We start from the raw sequence: 27,123 nt of genomic DNA, 5'->3' as shown, positions 1-27,123 counted from the left end.
AATCACACAGAAAGAAGTCATCTTCTGTAGAACAAGCACGATAATCATTTTCTGCACCAACAGTAGCCTCGGTACAGGACGATGCAGTTCAGCCACAGGACATGTTCTGCTCTGAGTGCTGGCTCTTTTCTTTTTTTTTTCCCTGAGTGGAGAAAATCACTCTTTTGTTGTTACTGTTGAATTTCTGTCACTCTTTTCACTGTTGCTGTCTCCTACACTACAACCCACAGCTGAGCAGAACAAGTTCAGGCATGTTCTCTGGTGGCTGTCAAAATGCATTTCACACAGTGTAGGAAAACACTAAAAGAAGCAGCAGCAGCGGGGGAGGACAACAAAACTCATGTAGCACTGTATTGTACAGTTCTGTGATTGCATTGAGCCACATACTAGTGATGTATCCAAGACCGAGCCTGAAGGTAAATAATCCTACAATGAAAGGGTATTGAACCATTAAGTTAATTCTGAAATCATGTTCTTGTCATTGACTGTATGAAATGTAAAGAGCTGCCAAGTCTGAAAAGTTAAGCAAAGTGACACAAACCTAAATTCTTTCCTTTTCCGACTCCGCTGGTTTCAAAAAGAAAGCTTACGAGAAAATAACACTACGTCTCACTTTATTTATCTCACTAAACAGTTTTCTAATGAGTTTATGGTTACGGATGCTAGTTTAAAGGCTTCTTCAGTACAGCATGATGTTCATCTTGTAAATTATAGCCCCATTTAGAGTTAAATAGACGATAAAGCACGGTTTGCTTTCGATTGTTGCCACACTGTGATTGACAGGTTGCTACCATGGGGGCAATCAATCAGCACAGAAGTGTACCAATCCGTATGCTCCCCAGCTCTACTGTCTCATCCAAATGTGCTTACTTCTGGCTAAAAAACAACTATGATGGTTACGGACATAATGTCCCTCTCAAGGCTTAAAACTTTAGTACACAAGCCAATTCACAGTATTCACACAGTGGCAACTTTCCTCACATCAGGCCATTTTTCAAGTCAACAGCATATTTAATCATCCATTATCTTCTTTTAGGCAACAGATAACGATAGCATTCAACCACTTCCTGGCTAGCGTTTCTGATCGATAGTGTTACATGATACGATAGGAAAAATGTAGAAATTAGCTCTTAAAACATCAACACCCATCTTGGCCACGTTTCTTTAATCCAGGAACTGAAACATGCTGGACATTTTCAAACACTCATGTTAGCTACAAAGACGTTCAATGCTTACATGAGCTAATGGGTTATCATATATAGTTCTACCTCGTCACCGTGTGAATGTGATCAGTGGGTGACATCATGGAAGGTTTACAATGGTTCTGGTTTAAAGTGAGATTATGTAGTTATTGAAAGAAAGAAAACTCTGTTTAAGTTGAGTCCTCCAAGACTCAGACTTTTTTAGGATTGCTGTGGCCTAAAATTCCTGACTTGTGACTATGGCAGCTTTTGAAAAGAATTGGGATAACTATTGTGATATGCTCTCCATCCCTGATTTCATCCAACTTGATATTTTGAATGCAGCTCACAACCCATGTTAACACATTTTATATGAGAGGTTTTATTCTAAAACAATTTTATGGTTTTGGAATAATTATATGATTTATATAATCCCACATAGCCTACAGTTTTTCTCCCAAACAGGCAAGCATTTCTCTCTCACTTAGTGATCAGTTCTCTGTCTGTACAGCCCTTCCTATACACACTGATTTAGTATTCATTATGTTTATTCTGTCTTGGGAGTGTCGCCACATGGCCAGGACTGCTGATAAAAATGACCCTTCTAAGCTGACTCTTGCTCATTTACAGTTTTTCTCCTGTCTGCTGAGCACAGTCCCTGACAAATAGACAGATCGAACCCAAGCAAAATCATTATCTTATTATTCTTGTGACCACATTAGCCACAATTCTTGCCTTTATTTGCGCCAAATAAAGGCAAAAAGGAGGGAGGGACGTGGCACAGAGGACAAAACACATCTTATTCTAGTCAGGTGGTGAGATAAGACTGATGTGACAGAGAGAAAGAGAGAGGGATGACGGAACAAGGAAAGTTTTGGACAGAGAGGGATGGAGGGGAGACAATGGAAAGAAAGGGGATGGAGGGAGAGATTTAGAGCAGAGTAGAGAGAAGAGATGGGACAGGGAGTGGCGAGGGGGGAAGCGGAAGACAAGGAGAGAGTAACAGGGAGAGAAAGATGAATGGAGTGCAAGACTATAGGGGACAAAGCACAATATGTGAGCCAAAAACAGGGGGAGTCGATGGTTTCAGAGGCAGAAAAGGGAGGAAAATAGACTGCGGAGAGGCACAGTGATAGATAGGTAAATTATGGAAAGAGATCTGGAGACAGGAAGTGAATATTAACAAATAAAAAAAGCAAGGTGAACTGCAGAGAGAAGTGAGCAGGCAGGCAAAGGTGGGTGTTTGGGGGGGGGGGGGTAATCATCTCCCTGTCAGACTTGTACCTCAGTGTCACCTCTGTGCATTTTCCGTGGTCAGCACTCCTGTCTACATGCCAATAATCTATTTATGATGCTTTCGAGCAAACCACTTTGTCAAGCACCACCGACAGGACATCCACCTTCAGAGTTAATACGTCTTCACGCAGCCATGCAAAAATACTACAGCGCTGCAGTTTTGCTGTTCTTGGGGCAGAGATACCGAGCATGAAAGCGTTCACTGACCAACCCGGTAATTGAGCTATGATGTAACTTCAGAATTCACACAGAGATATGATTTTTGTCTGACATTAGATGAGTCACACCCCGGGTTCCAGATGAAGGTTAGGACGCTTTAATAAAAACATCCAAGAGTCAGTCATTTCACACCAACTGTGTTTACCGCCAACAGTTTTACAAAGTGTTCCTGAGCCTCATGTGGTAATATCCTTTATACAATCGTGTGTTTCACAAAGTGGTTTTAGCTGTTTTTGGTATCTATAATTCAAGCAATTGTATAAAAGTATAAAAACAAATGTGCTATGGACTCTGAAGTAAGTAACTGTAAAGGAAGATGATGAAGGAAACATTGCAAGTGTCGTATCGTAGAAACCTTTTGCTGGCATCAGTTTCCGAATAAGCATATTCTGTATTTATGAGGTAAAACATTGGATAAACAGCACTGTCTCTGCACTGTTTTCAAGTGAGTATACAGTATGCTAACATTTGCTCATCAGCAGCTAGTACCTACTTTTGCAGGTGTTTGGTTGGGCCATCCCTAAGCAGGGGATTAGGCTGCAATGGGGGCATAACATCATGGTGCTGTTATCATGTAATATACCATGTCCAACCTCCAAACCTACATGTTCTAAACTGTTGATCTACTTCAGCGACAAACAAGGTCAATGGCTGCAATGTTTTCAGCCTGTGTGTTACGGAGAAAAAAAACAGGGCCTGTGACTTGCGATCAAAAGGGAGGCAGTTGATTTAACCCTCCAGTGTACTGTATCTCTCAGATGTATATCAGCGGATTGCCTGGGATGGGACAAGTAATCTGAACCAACTGTGATGCGACTGTATGTTGGCTGGAAGATGAGACCACCGAGAGCTCATGTGGGATGTGTTGAATCTTTTATTGCAGGAATAAGACGGGCATACTGGGCTGGAGGAGCGAGAAGACTGAGACGGTGAATGGATATGAAGCCAAGGTAAAGTACGGGCCTGCTCAGACAGCTCACTGATCTCTCACAGTGTGCAGAGTAAACCACTGGTCTCGGAGCTCGGTTTGATATTTCCTGAAAGTCCACTTCACTCGGAGGGCTTAATTTCCAGAATGAATCACTCCTGAAGTTATTTTAAAACCTCTGCTTTGGACGTCTGAGGAGATAACCCTCTACCTTTTCGGATAAAGAGACGTGCTATTTTAAGGTGATGTTTAAGTACAACAATTGCTTGCTTGAATTAGCCCCCAGGTGAGGAAAATTCATCAGCACATAAAAATACCAGATGGCGTATTGAAAATTAAGTAAAAGAAAAAAGCAGTCTATGTGACGTGCAGACGCGTTACCTTGACCCTATTTGTTGTCTTGACCTCTCGGAGGGATCAATGGGAGAAGAGTGTCAGACACCCAGGACCATCTGTCACTAGTGGTTTAAAAGCACTTCAGACAGGCTCTACAGTAAAATACTGCTGCCTGAAAAGCATCTATTTTCTGCATCATTGATTTAGAGTTACAAACATACACAGACAACTCCTGTTGAGCGTCTCTCCTCCCAGACGCTTTTTAGCTCTGCCTTTCACTCGTCCGCCGTCCTGCCTAAACATAGACTCAGCAACCTGCTCAATTTTTTATCACTGTTTCCTTTTTCGTGGTCACCAGTGAGGAATTCCAGTATTCTGCTACAAACAGTAACTCGAAGATCTCGGCCTGTATGCTGCAGAGTGGGACCGAGGCTTGCAATGATATGCACAACTCTTGGTTTGTAAGGGTCACAGCTGTGCACATTTTTGCTGTAGTGAGAAAAACAAAAGATAAATTGTATTTTTCTTTCCTCCTAAAAAGGGGAAACACTCGCTGGATATTTATGCTGTGAAAATAAGGCACTCTGACTTTTACTGATGCTCATTAAGCGGAAGAACAGATAGCAATAAGTCAGTTTTTAGCTCAGCTGCCAGAATTAAATGTTGACATTGCAACTTTCTGCTAAACACATGTACATTTTATATGTATTATATCAAGACTTCTACAATATCTTAGATGACATGTATATGAACTGTGACATGGTGCCAAGTGAGAGACTATTCTGAGATACTATCTGTTTGGATTTATTTTATTGAAGTTTAATAAAAATTCAGTAAAACAGAAGGATCATAGTTGTTCATGCACAGTTCATACAAGATAGAAAATGTGAAATATTTCCTTAAATGTTGCAATAACAATGCTTAATGCTCATTCTCTTCCTGGTGCATGGCAGAGAGAACAGTTACTACTTTAATACTTTTCTACGCACCAGGTAGGAAACTGAAAATTCGATTTTCAGTTCATTGGTCCCAAACAATGAGGAAGTGAAGCCAGAGCAAACAGAACACAAGAGGTGTGTCTCCTCCTTTTTCAGGTGTATGCTGCATCCAACGTAGAGTTGATCACCAGGACCAGAACTGACCATCTGTCAGACCAGAACAAGAACAAGACGAAAGGTAAGACAGTGTATACTGTCAAATGCACCTCTCTGCCAAATGAGCGCCAGATATCATCAGAGTGTTCATTACGTGCAGGTGCAGCACAGGATTTCCTCCGTTATCCCCTCTGTACCGCTGGAAACCCCAGCCTGAGTGCTGCGACGTGTCTGATTAAAAGAGTCAGTGATGAGTAATCCCCCTCACCTGAGCTCGATGAGATCACCCCGAGGCTTCGGCTAACAGCCCGGACCGTTCACTCTGTGGCTCCGTCTCGTTTTCTGGCTCAGATCATAAATCAAACAGGATTAGCAGGCTTCCCTCCCTGGACTGTCGCTGTCAGCCAGGATCAACCATCACGCTCTCCTCTGAGGGCTCCTCTCTCCCAGGTCACAGTCCCCACCTGCACTCGGCTAATATGCAGGAGGGAAGTGTTCTTAGTAGCGCTGCACTGACTCATGAATGAGTGACTCACTCCGTTTGCCCTTCCCTTGCGCTACTTTTCATCATTTTGTTAACACGGTGAAAGAGAAACTTTGAGTGCTATATATATCCTCAGAGAGACACATACACGCTGCATCTTGCAGACGGACCAGCTGGCTGAAGGTCAAAACGCGCACACTTGTCTCATAAACCGCACTGTCATTAACCCTCCTTGATGAACCTTCGCATTGCCTTTAGCAGTGATTCAGTGTCTGGTTAGTGAGGACAACCACAGCACCAGTACAAAGCCACACGCTGAGAAGCTGCCCATGTTTTCTTCACTGCTCATCTCTCTTTCATGTCTAAATAGACTGCAGTTGTTAGTATCCCTATGCACTCTGAATACAAAGGGGGTCATCGCTGTGGGTTTTTCCACTGTGCGATGGGATCCTGCATGAACACATGGTCTGTTTTAGTGACAGAAAACAGTTTAGATTTTTGGATTTGTGATTTTCTCACTGATTTGAAGTGAGCCAGGCTCAGGTGCAAAAAGGTGATGTCACGCACTGTGAGCCAATCAGGACTCAGAAGTGTATAAATCAAAATGTGATGATGACTGGTGAGTTTGATTTGTCACTGTCAATCAGATCATCCGACACAGTCCCAATGAGGTCGATTGTCAGTTGTTGAGAATGAAAGTTTGTACTATGACCTAAAGATGTTTCTGATGAGAGACACTTAAGATCTGACACAACTTCTGAGGGACTTAAAAGTCCTCCTCCATTTAAAAATGTGTCGTATCAATTGTTATGCACAATATGATTTGTTGCAGTCAGTACAGATATAACCTGAAGGTTATTCACACCTGAGGGTGAAGAAGGCTCAGATGCAGTCGGAAAAAATGGATGATTTAAAATTGTTTGGCTCTCTAGCCTACATGGCGTTTATCCAGGTGTAGCAGTTTGAGTGTGTCAGCAGTGTGCTGCCCTTCTTTTTCTTCTTCTCTGTGTTTATCAACAAAATGCAAACCAATGTTGCCACCAAGCGTGCTGCCACCTACTGTACTGGAGTGCATAGATGCTGCACTTTTTAAGTCGTTGAGGCCCAGTTATTTATCGGGCAGATATTTGTTGTGACCATTGTTCTTTCACTTGGATGTTGGACCTTTACTCTGCAGAATAATTTATGTGCACAGGTTCACACCAGAAGACTGTTTTCAAAGTCATCTGCTATCTGCCAATACTCTGAAAATCGACTTTTTAGTGAAGACGTGCCAAACAATTAAGCCTCTGAAATGAACAATATTTGCATATTCATAGCCTCTTGGTGTTTCAGTGAAGGAGAGAGGGGGTAGATGTGTTTTGAAGAGTTTTAAACAAATTTTGTAACTGTGTTGTACAAAAAACATTTCAGATACAAGTTATTGTTCCAAATAGAGTATTTCATATGCATCTTTAAAGGGTAACTCCACCAATTTTACACATTAAAGTGTGTTTCCAGGTCTTGGAGGGTACTACGGCAATTGTGAATAAGTAATAATAAGGATAAACAGTAATGTCACTCAATGACTAATTTGCCTTTTGGGAAATGTAGTTACCAGAGTTTGAAGAGGAATAAGAAGTCAAATAAAAACTGTACAGTTTAAGTCTGATGCAAGATGAAACCAGTGGACTGCTTTTCAAAACCTGGCACCTACATTACCCACAGTGCAACTTAGAAACTGAGTGACAACACTGGAGGCAATTTATCAGATTACATGAAGCTTCCTTTGAAGCTTTACACTACTTTTTTTCACAAACACAGTAGTACTCCTGAGACCTGTACACACTTGTATGTGTAAAATTGATGTAGGTACCCTTTAAGCTCGAGGAAGGGATATTTATCTTTTTTTACCGCTGTAGTCAGAGGAGCCCAGTGGATTTTCATCACATAGCTGTATAAAAAAACTTCAGATTCATGCTTTTAATGCAATATAGACTGTAGTGTAGTTTCATCTGAAGAAAGAAGAGGTTTCTGGTCCAGACACAGTATAAATATCTTTAGTACTGCCTTTCAAGTGTTGCTATTTTTGATTTCTTTTTAAATTCAGATTGCCTCTAGTTTCACACAGCTCTTCGGATATTTAGAAGGTATTCAAGCAGTTCAGTTCAATTCATTTCAGAACAGTTTGGTTCTGTTCATTTCCTGTTGGCTCTTAGAGGATGATAAGACCACAAACATGAAACACTGATATAATGCAATAAGTTATCCTGAGGAAAACACTGTGGAGCGAAATGACACGGCAGACAGTTGCCGTGGAGATGAATGAGCCCATCCGTCATCATCTCTTGATAAACAAGCACCAACTCAAGCCAGCTCTGGGTGCGCTGCCAGGTACTTAAACTGAAGAGAGTTTCCAAAAAACTCAGACTCACAGCACAGTTTGAGTTCATACATTGTGATTGCGTAACTTCATACTTCCGGTGTAACTCATCACTGTCTGTCTCCGAACAGGTGGGAAGACTCCACTGCAGAACTTCCTTGGGATTGCTGAGCAACACATGGGGCCTAACAACGGGGTGAGTGGACACTTTATTTAGAGAATTATCTATAAATGGAGGATTACATTAACTTTTTTCAATGGGTTGAGAAAATGTCCTCAAATCCTTAAAAAAAAACAAAAAAAAACAACTCAATCTAATAAATGAAAAGTACATGGTGGTCATGGTAACAGCCGTGATTAATGGGTTCTGGTGCTGATGTTGTGATTGGACTTGATGAGATGAGAGTCCGAAACAGCTTTTAACTCAAGTTTTATATTCCTCTCGGTGTACTTACACAGAAAGACATATAGCTAGAAGCAAGGACTGGAAAAACTGAATATATTAGGAATGATAGAATAATAAAAATGTCCAATGGTACAAAAATATGTAAAAATACAGTGTGTAAACGTCCTGCGATGAGCTGGCCACTCATCCAGGGTGTACCCTGGCCTTCGCCCATAGAGTCAACTGGATTTGGCCCCAGTAACCAGTGAGGGGGATAAAAGTGGTAGCATCCCTCTGACCCTCATGGAAAAAGCAGAAGAAAACGGAACAGAAAGGAACAGTGTGTAAACAGTTTATTAAAGGAAAGGTTCACCCAAATATACAAATGTTGTCCTTGTCTATTAAACCCCATACCATTGGGGAGAGAAACAAAATAAAAAAAACAGCTCTATTTTGCCCTTACACTCCAGAAATGTTTGGTGGAGCATGAAACTTCACCTGACTTTCCATCGGCATGGGGGTGTGGAGATAATGACTGAATCACCATTTTTACTTGAACTTTACTTTAAGAGCACCATGGCCAACACCATAAAATATTTATGCAAGTCAGCCTTTCTGTAGTGTAAACAAGCGATAGCGCTGCAGAGAAATAGATGTAAATTGATGTAAATAGATGGGGTGGATTGATTTTATACATTATATGCATGCATACATGTATGTATACGCACATTATGTACAGCATGCAGGATTTATGTAGACAGATTATGTACAACAAGCAGAATATTTATTGACAGTGACAGTGCTAGCCTGTAAAACAAAGTGTTGCATAATAGTTTCCCTTGTCAGTGAATTATCATCTTCAGTATTAGCATCATCACTGTGGCCTCACCGCTTTGTGTGCAAGTGTGAGAGTCTGCTGTGTCAACAGCAGAGCATGCCTGCGGAGTTAAACAGTAACTCAGAGGCTCCAACCTGCTTTCAAATATTGATTATGTTTTTTTAATTTGTTTCTGCTGGAGAGCCTCTATGACTCATACCTCCCCCCTTCTCCTCATTCTGTATTCTGTCTTTTCACTTATTCCCCCTCACTGTCGCCTCTGCTCTTCCCAGCGTTAGACGCACACCCCACCTTTGCAGCAGTGAAACCCCACATACATTGGTTGTGATGAACTGACTGCATCTGTATGGAAATGCAACACCATTAATGTGTTTTATCTTCTGTTTCGCAAGTCCTTGGCATCTTCAACTATCCTCCAGTAATGGTGGCTTGTCTTTGACAGGTTCACTAAAGTCATACTTAATGGTTGACAGTGAGCTACTAATTAGAGCAGTGAACTAACAGACGCATCAGCTGTAATGATGCAAAATGCCGAATAACAAAACTGCTTTGTCATTTGTTCTCACATTTTTCTTTCACTGAGCTGTTGAAAATGTCAGTAGGTAAGACGAAAGCCTTGAAATCCCAGTAGGTTTTTTTTTTTTTTTTTTTTTTTTTTTTTTCACTTAACGTCACTAACAGCAAAGAGTTTTAAAAGCCAGACATTTTCACACTCGGTGAAGAACTGATCGAGTCACTGCTATTGATGAACACTCCCTTCGACCCTCGAAAGTCGTTGTTTAACATGGATCGGTAAAATGTTAAGGATATCTAAAATGGCGACATACGGTCACATCAGGAGATTTTATAATTTAGTATTTGCTTTCCGCAGGCCCTGGTGACCCAGATGTCGTGTCCCGCGGTGACCAACCCCGCTGCGCTCACCGCCGAGGAATATTTCAACCCCGGCTCGTCACCAACTCAGAGGGACATCGGCCACCCGTGCCAGCTCACCACCAAGACCCAGAGGTGAAATAGACAGACAGGAGAACAGACAGGCAGCCATGCATCCAGTGAAGTCGCCCTCCAAACTCACCGCCAAGTGACAGAGCTGACAAACTGATGGGCAGAGAATAGACAGGCACACGCACACGCGCACACACACACACACACACACACACACACACACTCACCCACATGCTGGCAGAATCAAAATCAGCCATCCATGACAGCTGACCACCAAGATCCTGAGGTGGAACATGGACAAGTAATAGTGGTGGAAACACACACACACACACACACACACACACACACACACACACACATATATATATTCACACTCTTGAGGAGGAGATTCCTGCAAAGCTGTGGAGAGTTATTATACAGACTGCTGACAGATCATCTGTACTTGAACATAGCACCAAGCGTAACAGAAAATGAAATGCGGGAGCCCTGTAATGTCTCTCAAGATAATCCGAAGCTTTTGCTGTTTATGTTATTGTTTTTTCAATGTAGCTAATGATACTGGTTTTCAGTAGAGTGCTGCAGGGATGACTTTTATAGGCTACCTTGGAGGTTAGCATTGCCATTGGTTCCCTTAACAAAAAGCCTATTGGATTTTTTAAATAGTTTTGAATTTGAATTGAATTGTAGAAAATAAAGTCTGCGGCAGACACAGTTTTATGATACTTTAAGGTGCAATATGTAAGAATTGGCAAACAGGCTGGGCACTCAAAGTACTGGGGAATTTGAGCAATCTCTCCTTGAAATGCCAAACCAATACATAGACATTGTCAATTAATAATCCAAACTGCTATTTCTTCACATTCTGTAGATCATTTTTTAAACGATGTAAACAAAAATTCTTACATACTGCAGCTTTAAGTATTTTGTTCTGCAAAATAATCTTCACAGATGAACACAGCTTGACATGATTTTTGAAGCATAAATGAAAACACCAGACATCAAAAGCAACAAGCGACTTCAGTTTCACCATCACTAAGTGTCCTGCTACACCGTACACACTTTGCTATAGACTGATCAACCTACCAGTAAAGGTTGAGTTAGAATAGCTCTCAAGCAACGCTGGCCTGTATCCCCGTGTCCCCGACATCCTCTGTAGTCTACCACTTGGTCCAAACCACCTTTTTCAAGACACGCAAACGCTTTATATTTCAGGTGTGGGTTATTTACTGTCGTATTTTATGTTGGAGAAGAAATCCTGTAAATATCTAAAGCTTGTGTTAACCACAGACCTCACCTCAGGCATCTAACCATTCATAAAACCCCTTGATATCAAGATGAGGGAATAGAATGTGCAAAAATACTAACTGCCTCTGTCATCCACCTGCCAGCCCACCGTCCGTCTTCTGTCCCATGTCCCTCTAACAGGCTCTTCGCTGAGTTTCATTGTCCTGTGGCACTTAATAAAAACTGACATCATGAGGATGAGGCATTTCAGTGATGTTTCGGAGCTGCCTCTTAATGCTGTGTTCATTATCGGACAATTTAGAATTTCAGCATTGACTGGCCTCAAATTGAACACGACTCAGCAGCTTGCGGCCGGTCAGTGTTAGCTGATGTAATCGATGTCTTTGTGTACTGCTGGCGACACAATAAGTTAATTCAACAGAGACCTTAATGGCTTCAATTATGCTTCAGTAAGACTTCTATTTGGTAATATCCATTAAACAACTGTTGTGTCTGCTTTTCTGTTTCCAGGTTTAAAGCCAAGCTGTGGTTGTGTGAGTCCCACCCCCTGTCCCTGACAGAACAAGTGGTGCCTATCATCGATCTCATGGCGATCTCGAACGCCCTGTTCGCCAAACTGCGTGACTTCATCACTCTGCGCTTGCCGCCTGGCTTCCCCATCAAGATCGGTGAGAGCTGGGAGAGTGAGATTGATGGCGGGAGGGGGGTTAAGGTGACGGCTGGTTAAATAAAGGGGATGATTGGAGAATGAAAAGTGAGTAAACAGATGCGGAGACGGATTGGAGAGAGATGAAGACCCAGGGACGAAGAAGAAAAAGGGATTGATATGAGGTCACAGATGGTTAACTGGGTGATGAGACTGATGCAGAGCCACGAGAAGTTAAGTGATGGCTTAATAATAACAATAAAAAATGGCATCTTCCCTCCCTGCAGAGATCCCTCTCTACCACATCCTGAACGCCAGGATCACCTTCAGCAACCTGAACGGCTGCGAGGAGGGGACGGGCTCCCGCACCGACAACGAAGTGGCGGTGGAGGGGGAGGGACAGAGGGACGCCCCGAGGACGGACACCCCATCTCCGGGCAGTGACTCCTCCAGTGTCTCCAGCTCCAGCTCCACCAGTAAGAACACACTCCCACACATTGTTTTTTTTTCTACTTTATTACAACGTCTTCTTTTCTTACATCTTCTGCTTCAGCCGAGAAGGGCTTCATGAACACTTACTGCAGATCCTGACCCGTACTTCACTCCACAGGCAGGGTTTACAGTTGCCTGATAGAGTTATGAGCAGTGTTTATCACTGATGTTGGATGGAAGGTTGTGTTTCCTGTGTCGTGTGTGAGATTATGTCTCACTTTCATCATCCTAACACTTGATCAGAATCCCAACAGGCACGCTTTAAATCTGCAGCCGAGCGGAATGGAGATATGATTTATTGTGAGACCGCTCAGAAGGAACCGCCGTGGAAATCCTTGATTCTATCTCGCAGAAGTCCACTGAGTTATAGTCCTGTGAAAGTACGCACAGCTGAGTAGTTTAAAATATTTGGCAACCATAAAATGCCAGGGAAACTTGACAGATGCAGCTTGTTTTTATCTGGATTTCACTTCTTTTCACTCAGCGGTCACTCTTCTGTTTTCCCTTTCCTGTTCTGCTCCTTTAGTCCAGTACGATCTCCTACACTATTAGGTAACACACCTTCCCGTCTCTTGCCCTTTTCCCACCCACCCACCCCTGTGTGCTGCAGTGTCGTGCCGAGCCGGAGAGATTCCCCCGTGTGTGTTTGAGGCCCCGCCTGGATACACCATGCTAGGAGGCAAGCAGCGAGACAGCATGAGGGAGGAGGAGGAGGACCTGCTGCAGTTCGCCATACAGCAGAGTCTGCTGGAGGCCGGCTCCGAATACGATCAGGTGGGCGGACTGTGACGCTCCCGACAGATGATCTTCTGTTCTGACATGAAGGAAACACCAGTCACACACCTTTAAAAAAGACCTCGTTTAAGTGACTGTTAGTCCCCCGTCCCCGAGGTTATTGCCACATCTGTCAGGCAATTTCAATCCTCACACGGCACCTACGCAGTTCACAGCGATGATAATAACTTTTGCAATAATGATTTCAGACAGAGTACTGGAGCTGCTGTTCATTAATGTGTCCAGCTGAAGCCACGACTTTCGTTGGAAGCTCAGTCAGATATGGCTAGGAGGCTAATTAGCCTAACGAGTGACTTGGAATATCTCCCTCCGGCTGCTTCGACCCGACTCCTTTAAAAGTGTGTTTAAAAAGGGTTCTTAAATAGTTCTTAAATAGTCAGCATCCACGCTAGTAGAAGACCTGTGGATTAAAACTCAAGCTACAGTAATTAGCCTATTGTACCTCGGCGAACCTGATCATTTTATCACCATTTCACACTGCGGAGGATCCCGGTTACTTCATATCCAGGACGTCGAGCTTTATTGTCGCCATGTGCCACTGAGCAGCTTTCAGGGGAATGAACAGTACCCAATGATGAGTCTTTCAGGTGATTATTCACTAATGAACGCAAGTCTGTGCCAGTGAATCCTGTCAAAATCCCTCGTGTTAGACCTTTAATCAATTCTTCTCCTATGTTTTTATGAAAAGCTCTCTAAATGCTGAATATCTCTCTGCTATAGCCACATGCACCTGCTTTTCTCAAATTAAGAAATCCAAAGCTTGACAGACCTGCCATGCCTAGTTAGTTTAAGCAATGGTTGGACAATCACTGCTCAGGGGAGGGGCTTAACTGATGGCCAATCATCTCATCACATTTGATTGTGTAAATAGATTGGCTCTCACACTTGCACATACAGTAAATATGAACTTCCAGTGTCTCCATGTAGGTAGCCCACAACAGGGACACTGACTGAAAAAAAAAAAGCTTTGCCCGAAGTTTTTTTAGGATTCACACGTTGCTGTATAAACTGAGGTGCACCATACTCTCCCTATGAAATACCCAGAGCAGATTATAGCAGTAAATTTACCGACAAGTCAAGCAAGACCAGGCAAATAGACATACTGAGGTAGGAAAAAAAGGCAACCAGTTTCGAAATAAAAAAAAAAACAATCAATACTGAAGTAAAATCAATGAGTAGAATAAATTGCCTGTAATGTGTGCCGCCCAGGCCCATTACATTCCACACCGCCTCGGGATAGGTGCTGCTTTTGAAATCCTACAGATCCAGGTCCTGATAGTCCTTGGCCCTCTTCCAGAGCTACACAGAGAGTGGTATAAATAGGCTCGGTCAGAAAGGTCAGAGAACATCCTCAGAGTTTTCTCAGCTTGGATACAGGGAGGTAATGCAGAGGAGACGGAGGCAAGGCTGCAGCTGAGGAATCGTGCTGTAGTTTGTACACCCATCCTCAGCAGCCCGCTGTCCTCAGCCGGTGCACCGCCGCTTCAAGCGGTGATGAAAAAAGGTGATGACACTTTTAATTACAACTCTAACTCGGACGCAGGGGCAGGTGCTAAGGGAGCGTAGTGCTGACACCACGTGTTGTACAGCGTTAACTACTGTACGACTCGAGCTTACAGTACAGCCTGCCGTCTTCTAAAACGCTGCATGGCTGTAATATCCAACTGTTCATTCACAGCTTCTTTTAATTTCACAATGTGAAACTTGCAGTGTCATGCAACTTTACTGAAGTTGAATCCTGGGAGATGGCTGTTTTTTTCTGTCCTTACTGTGAGGATAACTCAGGCAGGGACTGTCACACCGAATTACTAGCACAAGCTGCTTAGTTTGTCACGAAATCAGACCTGCCGGCTTATAATAAGGAGAGACGCTTGATAGTGTGAACATCCAACCTCAGTTTGGTGCAGTACAAAATTAGCATACAAAGGAAACAGTGAGGTAGTCAGCACAGTGAGTATTTCGAGCTCCCCGAAATGTAATGACGCCACATTTTGTCCTAGAAGGTCTGTTTTATAATAGATGTGAGATTCAAAAATATTCACTTTCATGTGACTGATCTCAACTAAACTGCAAGTCTCTCTCGCTCGATTTCATAGTATACTGAAAGGAAGTTATGGTGAAACTTTTTTTTTGTTAACTTATAGTGTGTGTTTTTGCTAGTCCTTTTTTCACATGAATTCCAGTGACCTTTACTGTCCTGTACCTGTGCAAATGGCAATGAATCAGTCATTCTAATACTAAATGTCTTAAAACTCGATTATAAAACAGTGCCTTGGGAATTGATACAAAAATGCAGGAGCCACTGAAAGACCGTCACCATTTCGGTTTTTAATTGTTTGCCAAACAAATGTATTATGAATTAAATTACCAAGTAAAACCACTCAGCAACCTGCAGTACAGCCTTCGGTAGAGAATACATCAAGAAACAATAATGGAAAGTACAGTGTAAGACCAAAACCATGGACCCTATGATAACTTTAAATGTGCTCTGTGAAAGTAATTTTTCATCACAAATCACTGACTGTATGAAATATGGACGGAGCTGCAGGGTCTGCAAAGTGAAGCCAATTCAGAAGAGACATAAATCTACATATTTCCAAGGGCCTGCGGGGGGGGGGGGGGGGGGGGGGGGGGGGTGGCAACTCTATTGATTGTATGTAAGCTTATGAGAAAATTATCCTGCTTCTTACTTGATTTATTCGCGGAACAGTTTCTAAAGTTTACAGTCTCGGACTTTAGTTTCAAGTCTTCTTTACCATAGCATGATGTTCATTTTGAAAATTATGGCCCCATTTAGAGTAAATAAAAGACAATTAAGCGTGGTATGCTTTTGGGCGGGGCTACCCTCTCAGTCAGATCCAATCAGGATAGCCTCCCCAGCTCCGCCCTCTCGTCCAAATATGGTCACTTCTGCCTCCAAAGAATCCAAGATGGTGGCAGCTGTAATGCCAAACTTAAGGCCTCAAAAGTCCACAAACTAGTGGGTGACGTCACGATGGTTTTACACTCCGGACAGAAGTTATGATTTTTGTTTGAATTGTGCTGCGACAGAGTGCAATTCTTAATTTGTACCGCAAGCTTATCAATATTAATGGCACTATCAGCTGTTGGTATTAATATTGGGTGTTTGTACTACAGAAGTAAGGCGAGGATCAATCTAGTTTACATTCAGTCAGTTCATAATTCACCATCAGGCCAGCTGGTAGTCTCCGTGCTGCCTGAGAGGTACTTAAACATACATTAACAGGAAAAGGCCCTGCAGGGAGGATGGTGTTGTTTTACATGCTCCACCATCTGGTTATCTGTGATGCTTCTGTCTACCCACTTCCTGCCGCTGGCTCTCTGACTTCCCGTGCGGCCTCCTCTTTGTGTCCAGGTGACCATCTGGGAGGCGCTGACCAATAGCAAGCCAGGAACACACCCCCTGTCCTGTGACCCCAGTCGCCTGGAGAGGTCAGTCTCCTTCTCTTTCATCCCCATTCAGCCAGGAGCTGCAGATAAAGTTGGACAAAGGCTTCAGTTGTTAAAATTGAATGGGACTTTTATCTTCAAAAGTGCTGAAATCCTCAAGAAATCATAAATCTCCATGGCTGTCGAGACGGAGGCGATATTTCCGGCCGGTCCTTCACCCTTATTGTCTCAGACTTCCTCTCTCCTCTGTTATATATTGTTATTCTTCAGTGTCTTCCACTTTTCCATTGTGGTTTTTTTTCCATCCTGCAGATCTCTCACTCTATCCCTGACTCACATCCTGTATTCCTGTCCTCCCCTACTTATCCATCCTGCTATTCTCTTCTCATCGCTTGTCTACTGTGCACTGCTGTGTGTGTGTGTGTGTGTGTGTGTGTGTGTGTGTGTGTGTGTGTGTGTGTGTGTGTGTGTGTGTGTGCATGTGCGTGTCTACAGAGAGCGTGCAGGGACCGGAGGATAAGAGAGTTTCCTGCTTTCACAGTCGACAGTACCGCTGTTGACTTTAGCCTGTTATCTTTAGACAATATTTTCTCTTTGCGTCTTCCCTATTTGTAGATGAGTGGATGGATCCGCAGACAGACAGACCTGCCTGTCTTCCATTCTTCTGACACAATCTCTCTGTTGCAGTATTTACTTACACCGATGACACCGAGTCAGAGGAAAACTGGGTGTCGACAGCGTTTTTGAAGGCCATGAAAAACAGAACCTGAAAGTTTTTGTGGTGACCTGTTTTGTAGAAACTTTTCAAAATTTATATATTTTTTAAAGGTTATGAAGGTTTGTTGAGGTGAAGGTTAAGTTGTTTTAACTTGTCCACGCTGTGACAAGAATTGAATGATGCCAGGAGAAATGAAAATTAACTTGAGAAGAAAACACAAATGGAACCAGAATGGAAAAGATGGTGACAGGTCCTAACAAGGCTCTCTTTATTGTGGGTTTGTACGTTGTTTGTACATTTATGTCAGTTTTTCCTGTAATTAAACAGTTAAGCGTTCTTATTTTCCCATAAATGATCAACTTGTACCAATTCTCCTTCTGAAATATTCCCCTTCACTCTTTAAACCGGCAGTGGAACAGAGTTTTGATTTCACTCATCATTTTGAACTGAATGTTGATTGCACAATGTAATGGCTATGAAATAATGAGACCATCTGCTTTTAGATCGGTTCCCTATGAACTTCACTTTCACTATGCAATTCTGTCTGCCTGAAATCTCTCTGCAAAATGACGATTGAATGATGGTCCAGTCCAGCTGGTAGCCTGAATGTGTAATCTCACGTTCTGCTCCGTGTTGTTGGTAGATACTACTCCAAAGGAAAATGGAAAGTGTTCCAGGTGTCTTCTTGACCGCAGAGTCAGGAATAATACCAGTCATAAACAATGTCACATATCTGTTTCTCTCTCATATAGTTACAATAATGTACTTTATGACTGCATTTGGGATCTAATTTTGTAATAAGGGACAGAGAACTCAGTCACAAGGGAAGTGTTGGTGCTTGTACTGCTAGCACAGCAGCTTTGGGCCAGGGTCGGTTGGGGAAAGCTGGATGTAGACAACGGTCCATTTGAGGAGTCCTCTAGATTAACTTAAAGGGGCTTTATGAATGTGAAGAAATGACAATTTTAATATTATGACAGCTAAATATTATCTTACAAAGCATGTCTAACCTGCTCACGAGCTAGCCCTGGTCTGTGCCGTTCTAATGCTCTTGAGCCAGCGGTGCAGAAGTGAGCGGTTCCTCTGGTAACATGCCGCCAACTATTTGTTTTTGAGAATGAATTTAACAGGTGGCCAATTGTTACGTATCAGTTTGGAGGATTGACATGAGCAAAAAGTGGTTCTTAAAGCTCTTTTAAGCATCAGCAAATTATTTACAACCACTATTTCGAAGTAAAAGGAACATGAATATAATAGGAACTAAATTAGCGAACTAAATTGCCAACCCCCTGTAATGTTACACTTGTGTAAGTCCAGAAAGGAACATGCTTAATCTAACCTGTGTTCTTCCTGCTCCTCCCTCACTCTTACTCACCCCAGGACCCCCCAGCACAAGCCCCGCCCACCCTCCAGCCTCCACTCCACCCCCTCCAAGAAGAAGCCCAACAACTGCAGCTACAACGAGCAGCTGCGCATCGCCATGGAGATCTCAGCCCGGGAGCAGGAAGAGGCGGAGCTTCGGCGGCGGCAGGAGGAGGAGGAGCTCCAGCGCATCATCCAGCTGTCACTCATGGAGAAATGAGTGACCCAGTGGCCCAGCGGGGCGTCTGAAAAGGGAGGGGTCTGCACAGAGGACACGTGGGGGAAAAAGGGACGGCACGGGGTGACTTTTTAAAACTAAAAGCACACTCTGCAGGCGGCTTGCAAAATCATAAATGTATCCCAGTGGTGTCGTACGATCAAATCGTCCCACTCCTTTCTCTCCCATCGCCTCAGTCAGACCTTTCCCGTGAAGCCATACGGTGATGCGGCTGAGGAGGGACGTCAGATTCCTCTTTCTGGTGCCACACTTTCTTGACCAGTGCCAGTTTACAACCAACAATACATCCAATACAACAAAGTTCAGAGAAATGCCTCCTTGGATGAAAGATTTTCGAATGTTTGTGTGTGTGTGTGTGTGTGTGTGTGTGTGTGTGCGCGTGTGTGTGCGTGTGTGTGTTTCAAAACCAGCTCTCCACACAGGGGTCAACAGCTTCTGTCCTGAAAACGTTGTGTGTTAGGCCATGTCTCTGCTCCAGCACTAACACACACTCTCACTGGGTCCTTTTGCCTCTGAGTCGTGTGGCGTCTGAGTCTTAACTGTGATTTAAAGAAAAAAAAACAAACAAACAAACATATTGTGGTGAAAGGAGCAGTGACAGACCAGGACCAGCAGCGCGGGAAAACACCCTCTCGGTCAAGTTGAGTTGAATGTCGACCAACCATCAGACTTCCTCGGTTTTTAATGAAAACAATTTTAAAAAATGATAAAAAAAGGAAAAAAAAAAAGAAAAAAAAAAAGGCGGACTGGTACTTTTGATTTGATTTGCACAAAATCCAGACGTACTGTACTTAGCTTGTGGGTGGATCACATATATGACTGTTAATGGATGTAGGTGACGCGTTTGAGCACAAACTATACTGCTAGATGGCAGGAGCACAGATGTGATGAAGACGTGATGAAGATGTAGTGTACCGACTAACCTGTATGTGCCCGTGAACGAGTATGAGTGACACAAAGAATAAAGGGACATGATAGTGGTTTCTGTAAGTGGATCGTGGAATAGAAAACGTTACTAAAAGAGATTTCTTGTATATTTGCATCCCCCTCACCTTACATGAGCGGATGATTTCTGTATTTCTGTATGTAGTCACGGTACAGTATGTGTACAATATTTCAGCATGGCCTGCACCCCTGTGAGGTTCATTTTGTCCGACTCGAGTCCAGCCTGGAGACCTGCAATATCAGATCGCGCCCTGTGAGGGAAGATGTACCCTGGAAGAATCAAGGCGGAGGCTGTTGACAGCAATTTAAGGCTTTATTGCACCCCGAATAGCAACTCGGTCATACGGCACGATGCGCTGAACACAAAAGCAAACGGTAGATCGTTCAGTTATTGGACTGGAAACGATGGTTCAGTTGCTGACCCTCATGATTGTATGTAACTTCATATTGCAGGGCTCAAGGCAAGCCAAACACCGAGAAACATGTTTTGTTGCAAGAGGCAAAGACGGTCTGGGACAGCTTGTTTATTAGTTTAGTTTAGTTTTTTTTTCGTTTATCCTTTTCCTTGTTTTTAGTATTCCTTTGAAAGAAATGTAAAACTTTCACACTCTTGATATTAGCACAAACCCAAGGAGAGCCACCTCCGCCTCCTCTCCTGTTCATAGTTTCGAGCTTTGCCTGGTTGATAAGAAAAAATGTTAATTTTTTTTACTTTTTAAAAAATGTTGCGGAAAAGAGATGCAGCAGGATGTTTTCATGGTGTACGCTGGGTTGACGAATCAAATAAAGGAACATCTTTTGGAGCAGCAATGCATGAGTGGGTTTCATTTCTCAGTCTGTGTTTTGGAAATGACAGCTTTCACATGCTTTCATAAATCCCATGACCCCACACAGAGCTACACCTGCAGCTCTCCCCCCCAAAAGCTGTAAGTTAAGTTCTCTGGCCGTCTCCAGTGAACGACAGTGACAAAAGCAATTAATTTCTCAGGAGATAGGCAGAGCTGCAGCGTCGCGCGGCACCAGCGAGAGCTGATCTGTTTTTAGCAGCTTCCACCTCCATCATCCTCCCTGTGACACGGATTCCCAGCGCCTCAGCCAGATCCAAGGGGCTTTTTGCCTGTAGTTATTTTAGGCTTGACAGGGAGGAAAGGGACAGCTTAAAGGCTCTAAACCCTTCAAGAAATACCACCCAGGGCTGCTCTCTGCACTTTGGTGATGGGTTGGAGAGAAAGGGAACAGAGAAAATGAAAAGAATTTCCAAGTGAATCAGCAGCCACAACTTCTCCACGGCCCTGACTCAGCCTGACATCAGGACTACGGGCTGCAGGCGTGTGTGAAGCGAATTTGCAAAGAGCCCCCGCCCCCTCCAGACACAAAACAAGGTGTGTGTGTGTCTGTCAGAGATGCTGAGCATCAGTATGCAAAGAGGGATGATGCCAATCATAGCCGCGGCACACGAGGAGACAAACAGTCGCCGTAACCCTCCCCCTCCTGCTCCACTGGTTTTATTCCTCACTATTTCACTGTTCGCGACAGTTCAATTTGGAACACACAGTTGCTTTAACCCATCTGCTCCGTCTACTGAAGTGGATTTAATTGGTGAAATCATCAAGGGATCTTGGCTTTCCTCTTGATTCACTCAGACCAGCATAGCCTTTACACTCAAACACAGGAAAGAGAATACTGAAAAAAAAAAAGCTTGTGTTTTTGATGTCTTTTTGTTGCCTGATTATTTTTTCCCCGTCTGGTGAAGTCCTTTAATGTCATTCTTTGCTGGACAGAGCTGCTATCTAATGTGTGTGTGTGTGTGTGTGTGTGTGTGTGTGTGTGTGTCTCAGCAGGGGCCCCGGTGGCCTACATCTCAGTATTTAATTACCCACATGAAACAGTAGGTAAAATGTCAGCCTGAAATAAGCTGCACGGAGCAGTGATGGAGATCGTTTCCCCAGAGGAGACAGGGATGACTTCATCAAGGGAACAGACACTTGCAGTTAAAAATGACAGAAAGCATTTCCATCAAATAACAACAATGAGCTTGATTTTTACCCATTAAAACGTAAAAATTGGATGTCTGGTTGTCTGTCTCACATTCACTAGTGACCGAGGACATGTGTGAACTGTTGTTCTCTGACTAACCAGCAGGTGGCAGTAAAGCCAATGATTGATTTGGTGAGACTTTGGCATCTGTGGTTCATAATCACCTTGTGTTTCTCTCCGTGTGTGTGTGTGTGTGTGTTTATGTGTGCGTGTGACAGAGATTTGACGAATGACCAAAAACATAGTAACTGCATTCAAAACAAACTTACCATATTTATTTACTGCTAAAGCACTGAATAAAATAATAATAATAAAAAACAAGATATCAGCTTTGCCCTGGTTTAATTAAAAATCTGAATAAAGACATGTCTGTCCACCTTGAACACAAAAACACATACAGAGACCAGTCGACTGAGAACAGTGCAAAAGAATCCTCCCCGGGGTAAGAAACAAATGAAAAAGAAAAATAATCTAAATAGTAAAGTGCATGTTTGGAGAAAATAGCCCCTCTCGTAGTTTTAGAAACTCTGAACAGGCAACGAGGGTCAAACACTGAAAACAAACACTTCTTAAAAAAAGTCTGACTTTGGACATTCATATTTCATTAGTGTACATACAAACCTGAACTCCAGTTGAAACAACACATCCAGTGGTTTACATGCTAACATATGATCACCATTCAATTCTTACACACTATGCATACATCGGATGTTACACAAGGTCTACGGTTTACTTGCTACACATTCACACACATCATGCAGCTGCTCTGACACATCTGCGCAGCTCCAGTCATGTCCATTCCAGTCCATTGCACTGAGGTTACATGGTATTGTATAGCACAGTGACAGCTCGCTGCTTCTTCTCGGCTTTGCGAGAACGTCTTGATGAGTGTCCCCTCCCCTGCTGACGCGCTGCGGTGGCCGCGCCACTCCCGCCGCCGTCCGGCTCCTCCCTCTCGCCCGTGTCACCTCCTGGATGACAATGAGGGACGGAGGAGAGGCAGAGGGACGGAGACGAAGATGACTCGTTCACGCCCCCGCCCAAACCGTTCTTTTTGACACGAGTGTTTTGAGTCAAAACTTTCTGCTTCTTCCAGGTGTCGTCGTGGTGAGAAAGGGATGTGGGGAAAGAGTCTTGGGAGTGTGAGGATATCGTCCTGGTGTGCGGCCTCAGGTCCAGGTCGCTGAGGTCGTTGGCCGACAGCTCCAGACAGTCCAGTTTAGCCAAAGAGGCCGACCTCTTCATGAGAGAAGGGGGGGTGAGGCCTGCCTGGCGGATACGAGCCTCCAGCTCCATGGCTCTGTGCCATCCTGCAGACTCCGCAAAACTCTTCCCATCTTGTCTCTCTCTGAGCCTCTGCCCTACTTCCACGCCTGAAGGGGTCTGTTCAGAACTGGCCCCTTTAAAAGGCCCCGGCTCTGTGTCCATACCGTCTCTCAGCCCCTGAGGCTGCCCTAGTTCCTGGTCTTGGCTGTCTGTTGTCTCCAGACTAACGCCCTCGTGGAGGAAAGCCTGCAGTTCTCTCAGTGTCTGCTGAATCCTCTCCAGCTCCTGGCTGCCACGAGCCAGCCTGCTCTGGGCCTCACAGTCAGGGCCACAGCCCCCTCGCCCTCCTGGGGAACTGGACTCCAGCATGTCATCAGTCTCTGACTCCTGCACTGTCACCCCATCCACAGTCATTTGGTTTGAGCAGGCCTGAGGCAGGGTCTGACACTGCAGGTTTTGGAGCTGGCTCTGTCTTTGGGGCTGGGCTGAGGTATCTAGAGATGATTCTTCTAACTGACTAGCAGAGGCCAGTGATGATGTCAGCATATGGCTATCAATGGTAGGTATAGCACCAGAGACCGGGCTGATATTTGAGTCAGGGGAGCATGAAGGGTCTGGGAGGTTGTCTGTGCCTGAGGAGGTGAATCTGTGAAGCTCTGTTTGTGACCCTGTATGCTTCTCTTCGTCTTCTGACTCAGCACATACAGCCGCGGTCTCTCCCTGAGTGATCCTTAGTTCTGTGGCGTTCTGAGGGAAGCGAGGGGCAGGATGTTCGGCAGTCAGGGGACACGGGGACAGTCTGACCGAAGGGTGTTCAGCGCTGGGGGAATGCAGCGGAGATCGCTGACACACAGCCATCTCCATCTCCTGCCGCAGCTTCTGCTCCAGCTGCTTGGTGGCCCGCCGCACCGAGCCAGCCGGCAAATCGCACGGCAGCATGGAGGGCGACTGCGGGTGTGAAGGTGGGGTTAAAGAGCCGTGAGTGGCTTCAGAAGCCTCTGCCTCCACCGTGTGCTCTGGTCGGATGAGCTGAGGGCTATGGGAGGATGAAGGCAGTGACGCAGAGGAGGGAGTGGAAAGACAGGAGGCCGGGTGGCATATGGCTTCAATCTCTGTGACAATATGGCGGACTGAAACACCGTTGTCATGGTGAGGGTGATTACTGTCTTCAGCCTGCAGAGATGAAAAGAGACATATGACAATGATATTAATTATAGTCTTGTGTCATTTCTGTGTTGATAGCATATGTATGAGACAGAGAAAGTCTTCCCTTTACTGTAAGTAATGATTTGTATAAATAACTTCTTTACACTCAACATAAACAATCAATCAACAAACACAAAAGTGAAAAATGCACCAATATCATCTAGACTGTTCTCTCTTCATCCAGCAGGTGTCACTATGATTTATACAGATTCAGTGAGGAGTCTTATTGGCTTTGACATTGTAGTCCTTAGAGAAAGATTCTGGTAAAATCAGCTCCAGCCTAATGAGCACAGCTCAAGTTAAGTCAATTCTATTTGTATTGCAGCTTTAATATACTGGTGAACTCAATGTGCTTTACAGTAAAATACATAAATACTCAACGTGAACACATTAACATGTCAGCCACACACGCGGCTATCATGCCTAAATCAAATAGCGACCAAGTGCGATATCCAAATCGCGGACACTGTATATTTGTGATTTTTTTGACGAGGCTGAATGATCCCGTACCTGACTCGTCCCGTACCCTTGCTCCTCATCTTCCGTAACCTCCTCATCTTCATCGAGTGACAGAGGCGTCCTTTGCTGTGTCTGCTCGGAAAGCGTCCGGGATCTGCCATCTTGGGCCAGGCCCAGAAACTTCTCCCTGGCACTGAAGAAGTCTATGCTGTCCGCGCTGTGGTTGGACGAGCCGTCGGCATCGCCACGGCTTTCCAAGGCGCCGCATATCTGTAACTCGCTGGGGTTGTTGTTGTCATCGCTGGGGGTGAGGGGAAGACCCAGGGGGAGGGGAGTGTTAACGGGGCTGAGGGAGCTGAGTTTGTCGCTTGTTGAATCTGATAACGTTCGGTCGATTATGTCCGAGTCGGTGGATCCCAGAGTGAGAGGAGAGACTTCTTCTGAGCTGCTACGCTCAGCCAGATTGAGGGAGAGCTCCAGGGGTTTGTGTTTGGGCACTGAAATGGACAGATGTGTAGGAGGACCCCGGTGAGCCCGCTGGAGCTCAGGAGTAGGAGGCAATATGTGGAGTGAAGGTGGAGGGTGGGGCAGAGCGACAGGCACAGTGACGGCCACACTGGCTGAATTGTCCAGTCTCTCCTCTGGGACTACAGTGGCTGCTCGGGGTCTGGGAAGGGGCAGCAGGAGGGGGTCTCCACAGTCTGAGCCGACCTCCTCCTGACCTGGTGAGTCACACACACCGTTGGAGTCTGCGCATGAGTCAGAGGTGTGTGGGGTGTTTGTTTTGGCAGTCGAGTCTTCGGGATCAGCTGCGAGCGCTTGCAGCACGGCCACACCCAGGAAGTGATGTAAGGAAGGGGAGGAAGTGTTGTTGTTGTGAGAGTCGGAGCGGCCCAGAGAGTGAGAGGAGGCCTTACACATCGACTCTGGCCGATCTGATAGGTCGCTATCAGAGTGGGAGCGCCATAGCTTATTATGCCTTTGTTTGCTGTGGAAGCAAAGAACAATGAGAGTTTGTTAGAGCCAAAACGCTCCGTAACGGACACACAGACTGTACGGATGTTTTTTCTACATGAAGGCACACCTGGCTAACAGAATTCCCTGATACTCCTCCAGCTGTTTCATGAAGGAAGGGTTTGGTTTGGTGACGGCCCGTCTCTCTTTAACGTAGTCGAAGGCGGTGTCCAGGTCCCAGCCGTACTCCTTCATGGCGTAGGCGATCACCGTGGAGGCGGAGCGACTCACACCCATCTTACAGTGAACCAGACACTTAGCACCAGCTTTCCTGAGACAGACACATGAGACAAACTGCGTTATGATTACAAGAGCGAGAACCCAAGCAGAATTTAACAAGTGTTTAAGTGTGTTTAAGCTTACTTGGCTTTGGTGATGAACTTGTAGGTCTCGTTCCAGTACTCCAGCAGGTTGGTGGCCTCCTCGTCGTACACTCTGATGTTGTGGTACTCAAACATCCCCGGGAAGAAGTTATCTATCTCCCTGGTCACGTTCAGGATGTAGCCCACTCTACATGAGGGACAGGCAAAGGAAAGAATGTCCATAAACTGTCATTAATCCAAATTCAGCTTAGCTTATAGCCAACAGGTCAGACATTGCTGCAAACTACTTTGGAGTTCTATGCCCGAAAGAGCTTGGCTTGTTACTTATGGTGCCTTAAAATCTGCATTAGAGCTTTGGAATTGATTCAATTGTTGAAAAGAAATTGAAAATATGCACTCAAAAATGATACAGATGAAGACTCTGAGGTCTAAAATCTCAAAAAAGCCAGTTAGTGAGTTGGTTGTGCCAATTTAAACATGGTCCATAGACTACAGGTAGAATAAATTCAATGCATGAACCTTTGCAGCAGTAATTCATTCTTTCACGTCAATTAACTTCAATTAGAAGACAGATTTAATACATGCAGCGTAGTCTCTCTATTAGAATTCAGACAGCGGTTTTGGTGAGAGTGTCGTTGTTAGTGACTGATCTCTTACCCACTGTTCTGCAGCTCCTCCAGGTTAGAGGCATTCCACTCAGAGCCCTGAAGACATCACAGGTCCAGTTAATATCAAAGTACACATCAATACATTCACCACATGAGAACAATTAAGAGTGAGTCAGCATTTACAAGTTATAGCGAAACAAATGAGGAAGCGTTACTAGAAGCATGGTTCACATAAAGTGTCTCCTACATGAGTGTTGTCTTAGAACCTAAACATAAACCATCTGAAATGG

General features: G+C 44.4%; 2 protein-coding genes and 1 long non-coding RNA gene across 6 annotated transcripts in view; 1 reads left to right on the top strand and 2 right to left on the bottom strand.

Moving 5' to 3' along the window:
* ankrd13b (ankyrin repeat domain 13B) overlaps positions 1 to 20,723 on the top strand; it is a 50,672-nt gene extending 29,949 nt beyond the window's left edge. For all 3 annotated transcript variants that reach the window (XM_037119128.1, XM_037119118.1, XM_037119137.1), the window contains 9 exons: positions 3,580 to 3,646; positions 5,055 to 5,136; positions 8,032 to 8,096; positions 9,995 to 10,131; positions 11,824 to 11,981; positions 12,247 to 12,435; positions 13,062 to 13,225; positions 16,623 to 16,699; positions 18,756 to 20,723. In XM_037119128.1, coding sequence (XP_036975023.1) covers positions 3,580 to 3,646; positions 5,055 to 5,136; positions 8,032 to 8,096; positions 9,995 to 10,131; positions 11,824 to 11,981; positions 12,247 to 12,435; positions 13,062 to 13,225; positions 16,623 to 16,699; positions 18,756 to 18,957 — 1,141 coding nt within the window. In that variant the 3' untranslated portion in view covers positions 18,958 to 20,723. The remainder of the gene's footprint in view (positions 1 to 3,579; positions 3,647 to 5,054; positions 5,137 to 8,031; positions 8,097 to 9,994; positions 10,132 to 11,823; positions 11,982 to 12,246; positions 12,436 to 13,061; positions 13,226 to 16,622; positions 16,700 to 18,755) is intronic.
* On the bottom strand, positions 4,756 to 6,002 carry LOC119031037. Its single transcript, XR_005078500.1, has 2 exons — positions 5,323 to 6,002; positions 4,756 to 5,105 (listed from the first exon to the last, which is right to left on the bottom strand). It is a non-coding gene; the product is annotated as an uncharacterized LOC119031037 (long non-coding RNA).
* A 1,483-nt stretch (positions 20,724 to 22,206) lies between the features above and the next one.
* ssh2a (slingshot protein phosphatase 2a) overlaps positions 22,207 to 27,123 on the bottom strand; it is a 30,262-nt gene continuing 25,345 nt past the window's right edge. For both annotated transcript variants that reach the window (XM_037071388.1, XM_037071381.1), the window contains 5 exons: positions 26,883 to 26,929; positions 26,266 to 26,412; positions 25,973 to 26,173; positions 24,940 to 25,876; positions 22,207 to 24,396 (listed from right to left, as the gene is read on the bottom strand). In XM_037071388.1, the coding sequence (XP_036927283.1) occupies positions 22,777 to 24,396; positions 24,940 to 25,876; positions 25,973 to 26,173; positions 26,266 to 26,412; positions 26,883 to 26,929 (2,952 nt within the window). In that variant the 3' untranslated portion in view covers positions 22,207 to 22,776. The remainder of the gene's footprint in view (positions 24,397 to 24,939; positions 25,877 to 25,972; positions 26,174 to 26,265; positions 26,413 to 26,882; positions 26,930 to 27,123) is intronic.

The sequence above is a fragment of the Acanthopagrus latus genome, chromosome 2 (assembly GCF_904848185.1).
Source record: "Acanthopagrus latus isolate v.2019 chromosome 2, fAcaLat1.1, whole genome shotgun sequence".
NCBI lineage: Eukaryota > Metazoa > Chordata > Actinopteri > Spariformes > Sparidae > Acanthopagrus > Acanthopagrus latus.
Note: the sequence above shows the minus strand (reverse complement) of the source record. Positions and strands in the feature narration are given on the sequence as shown.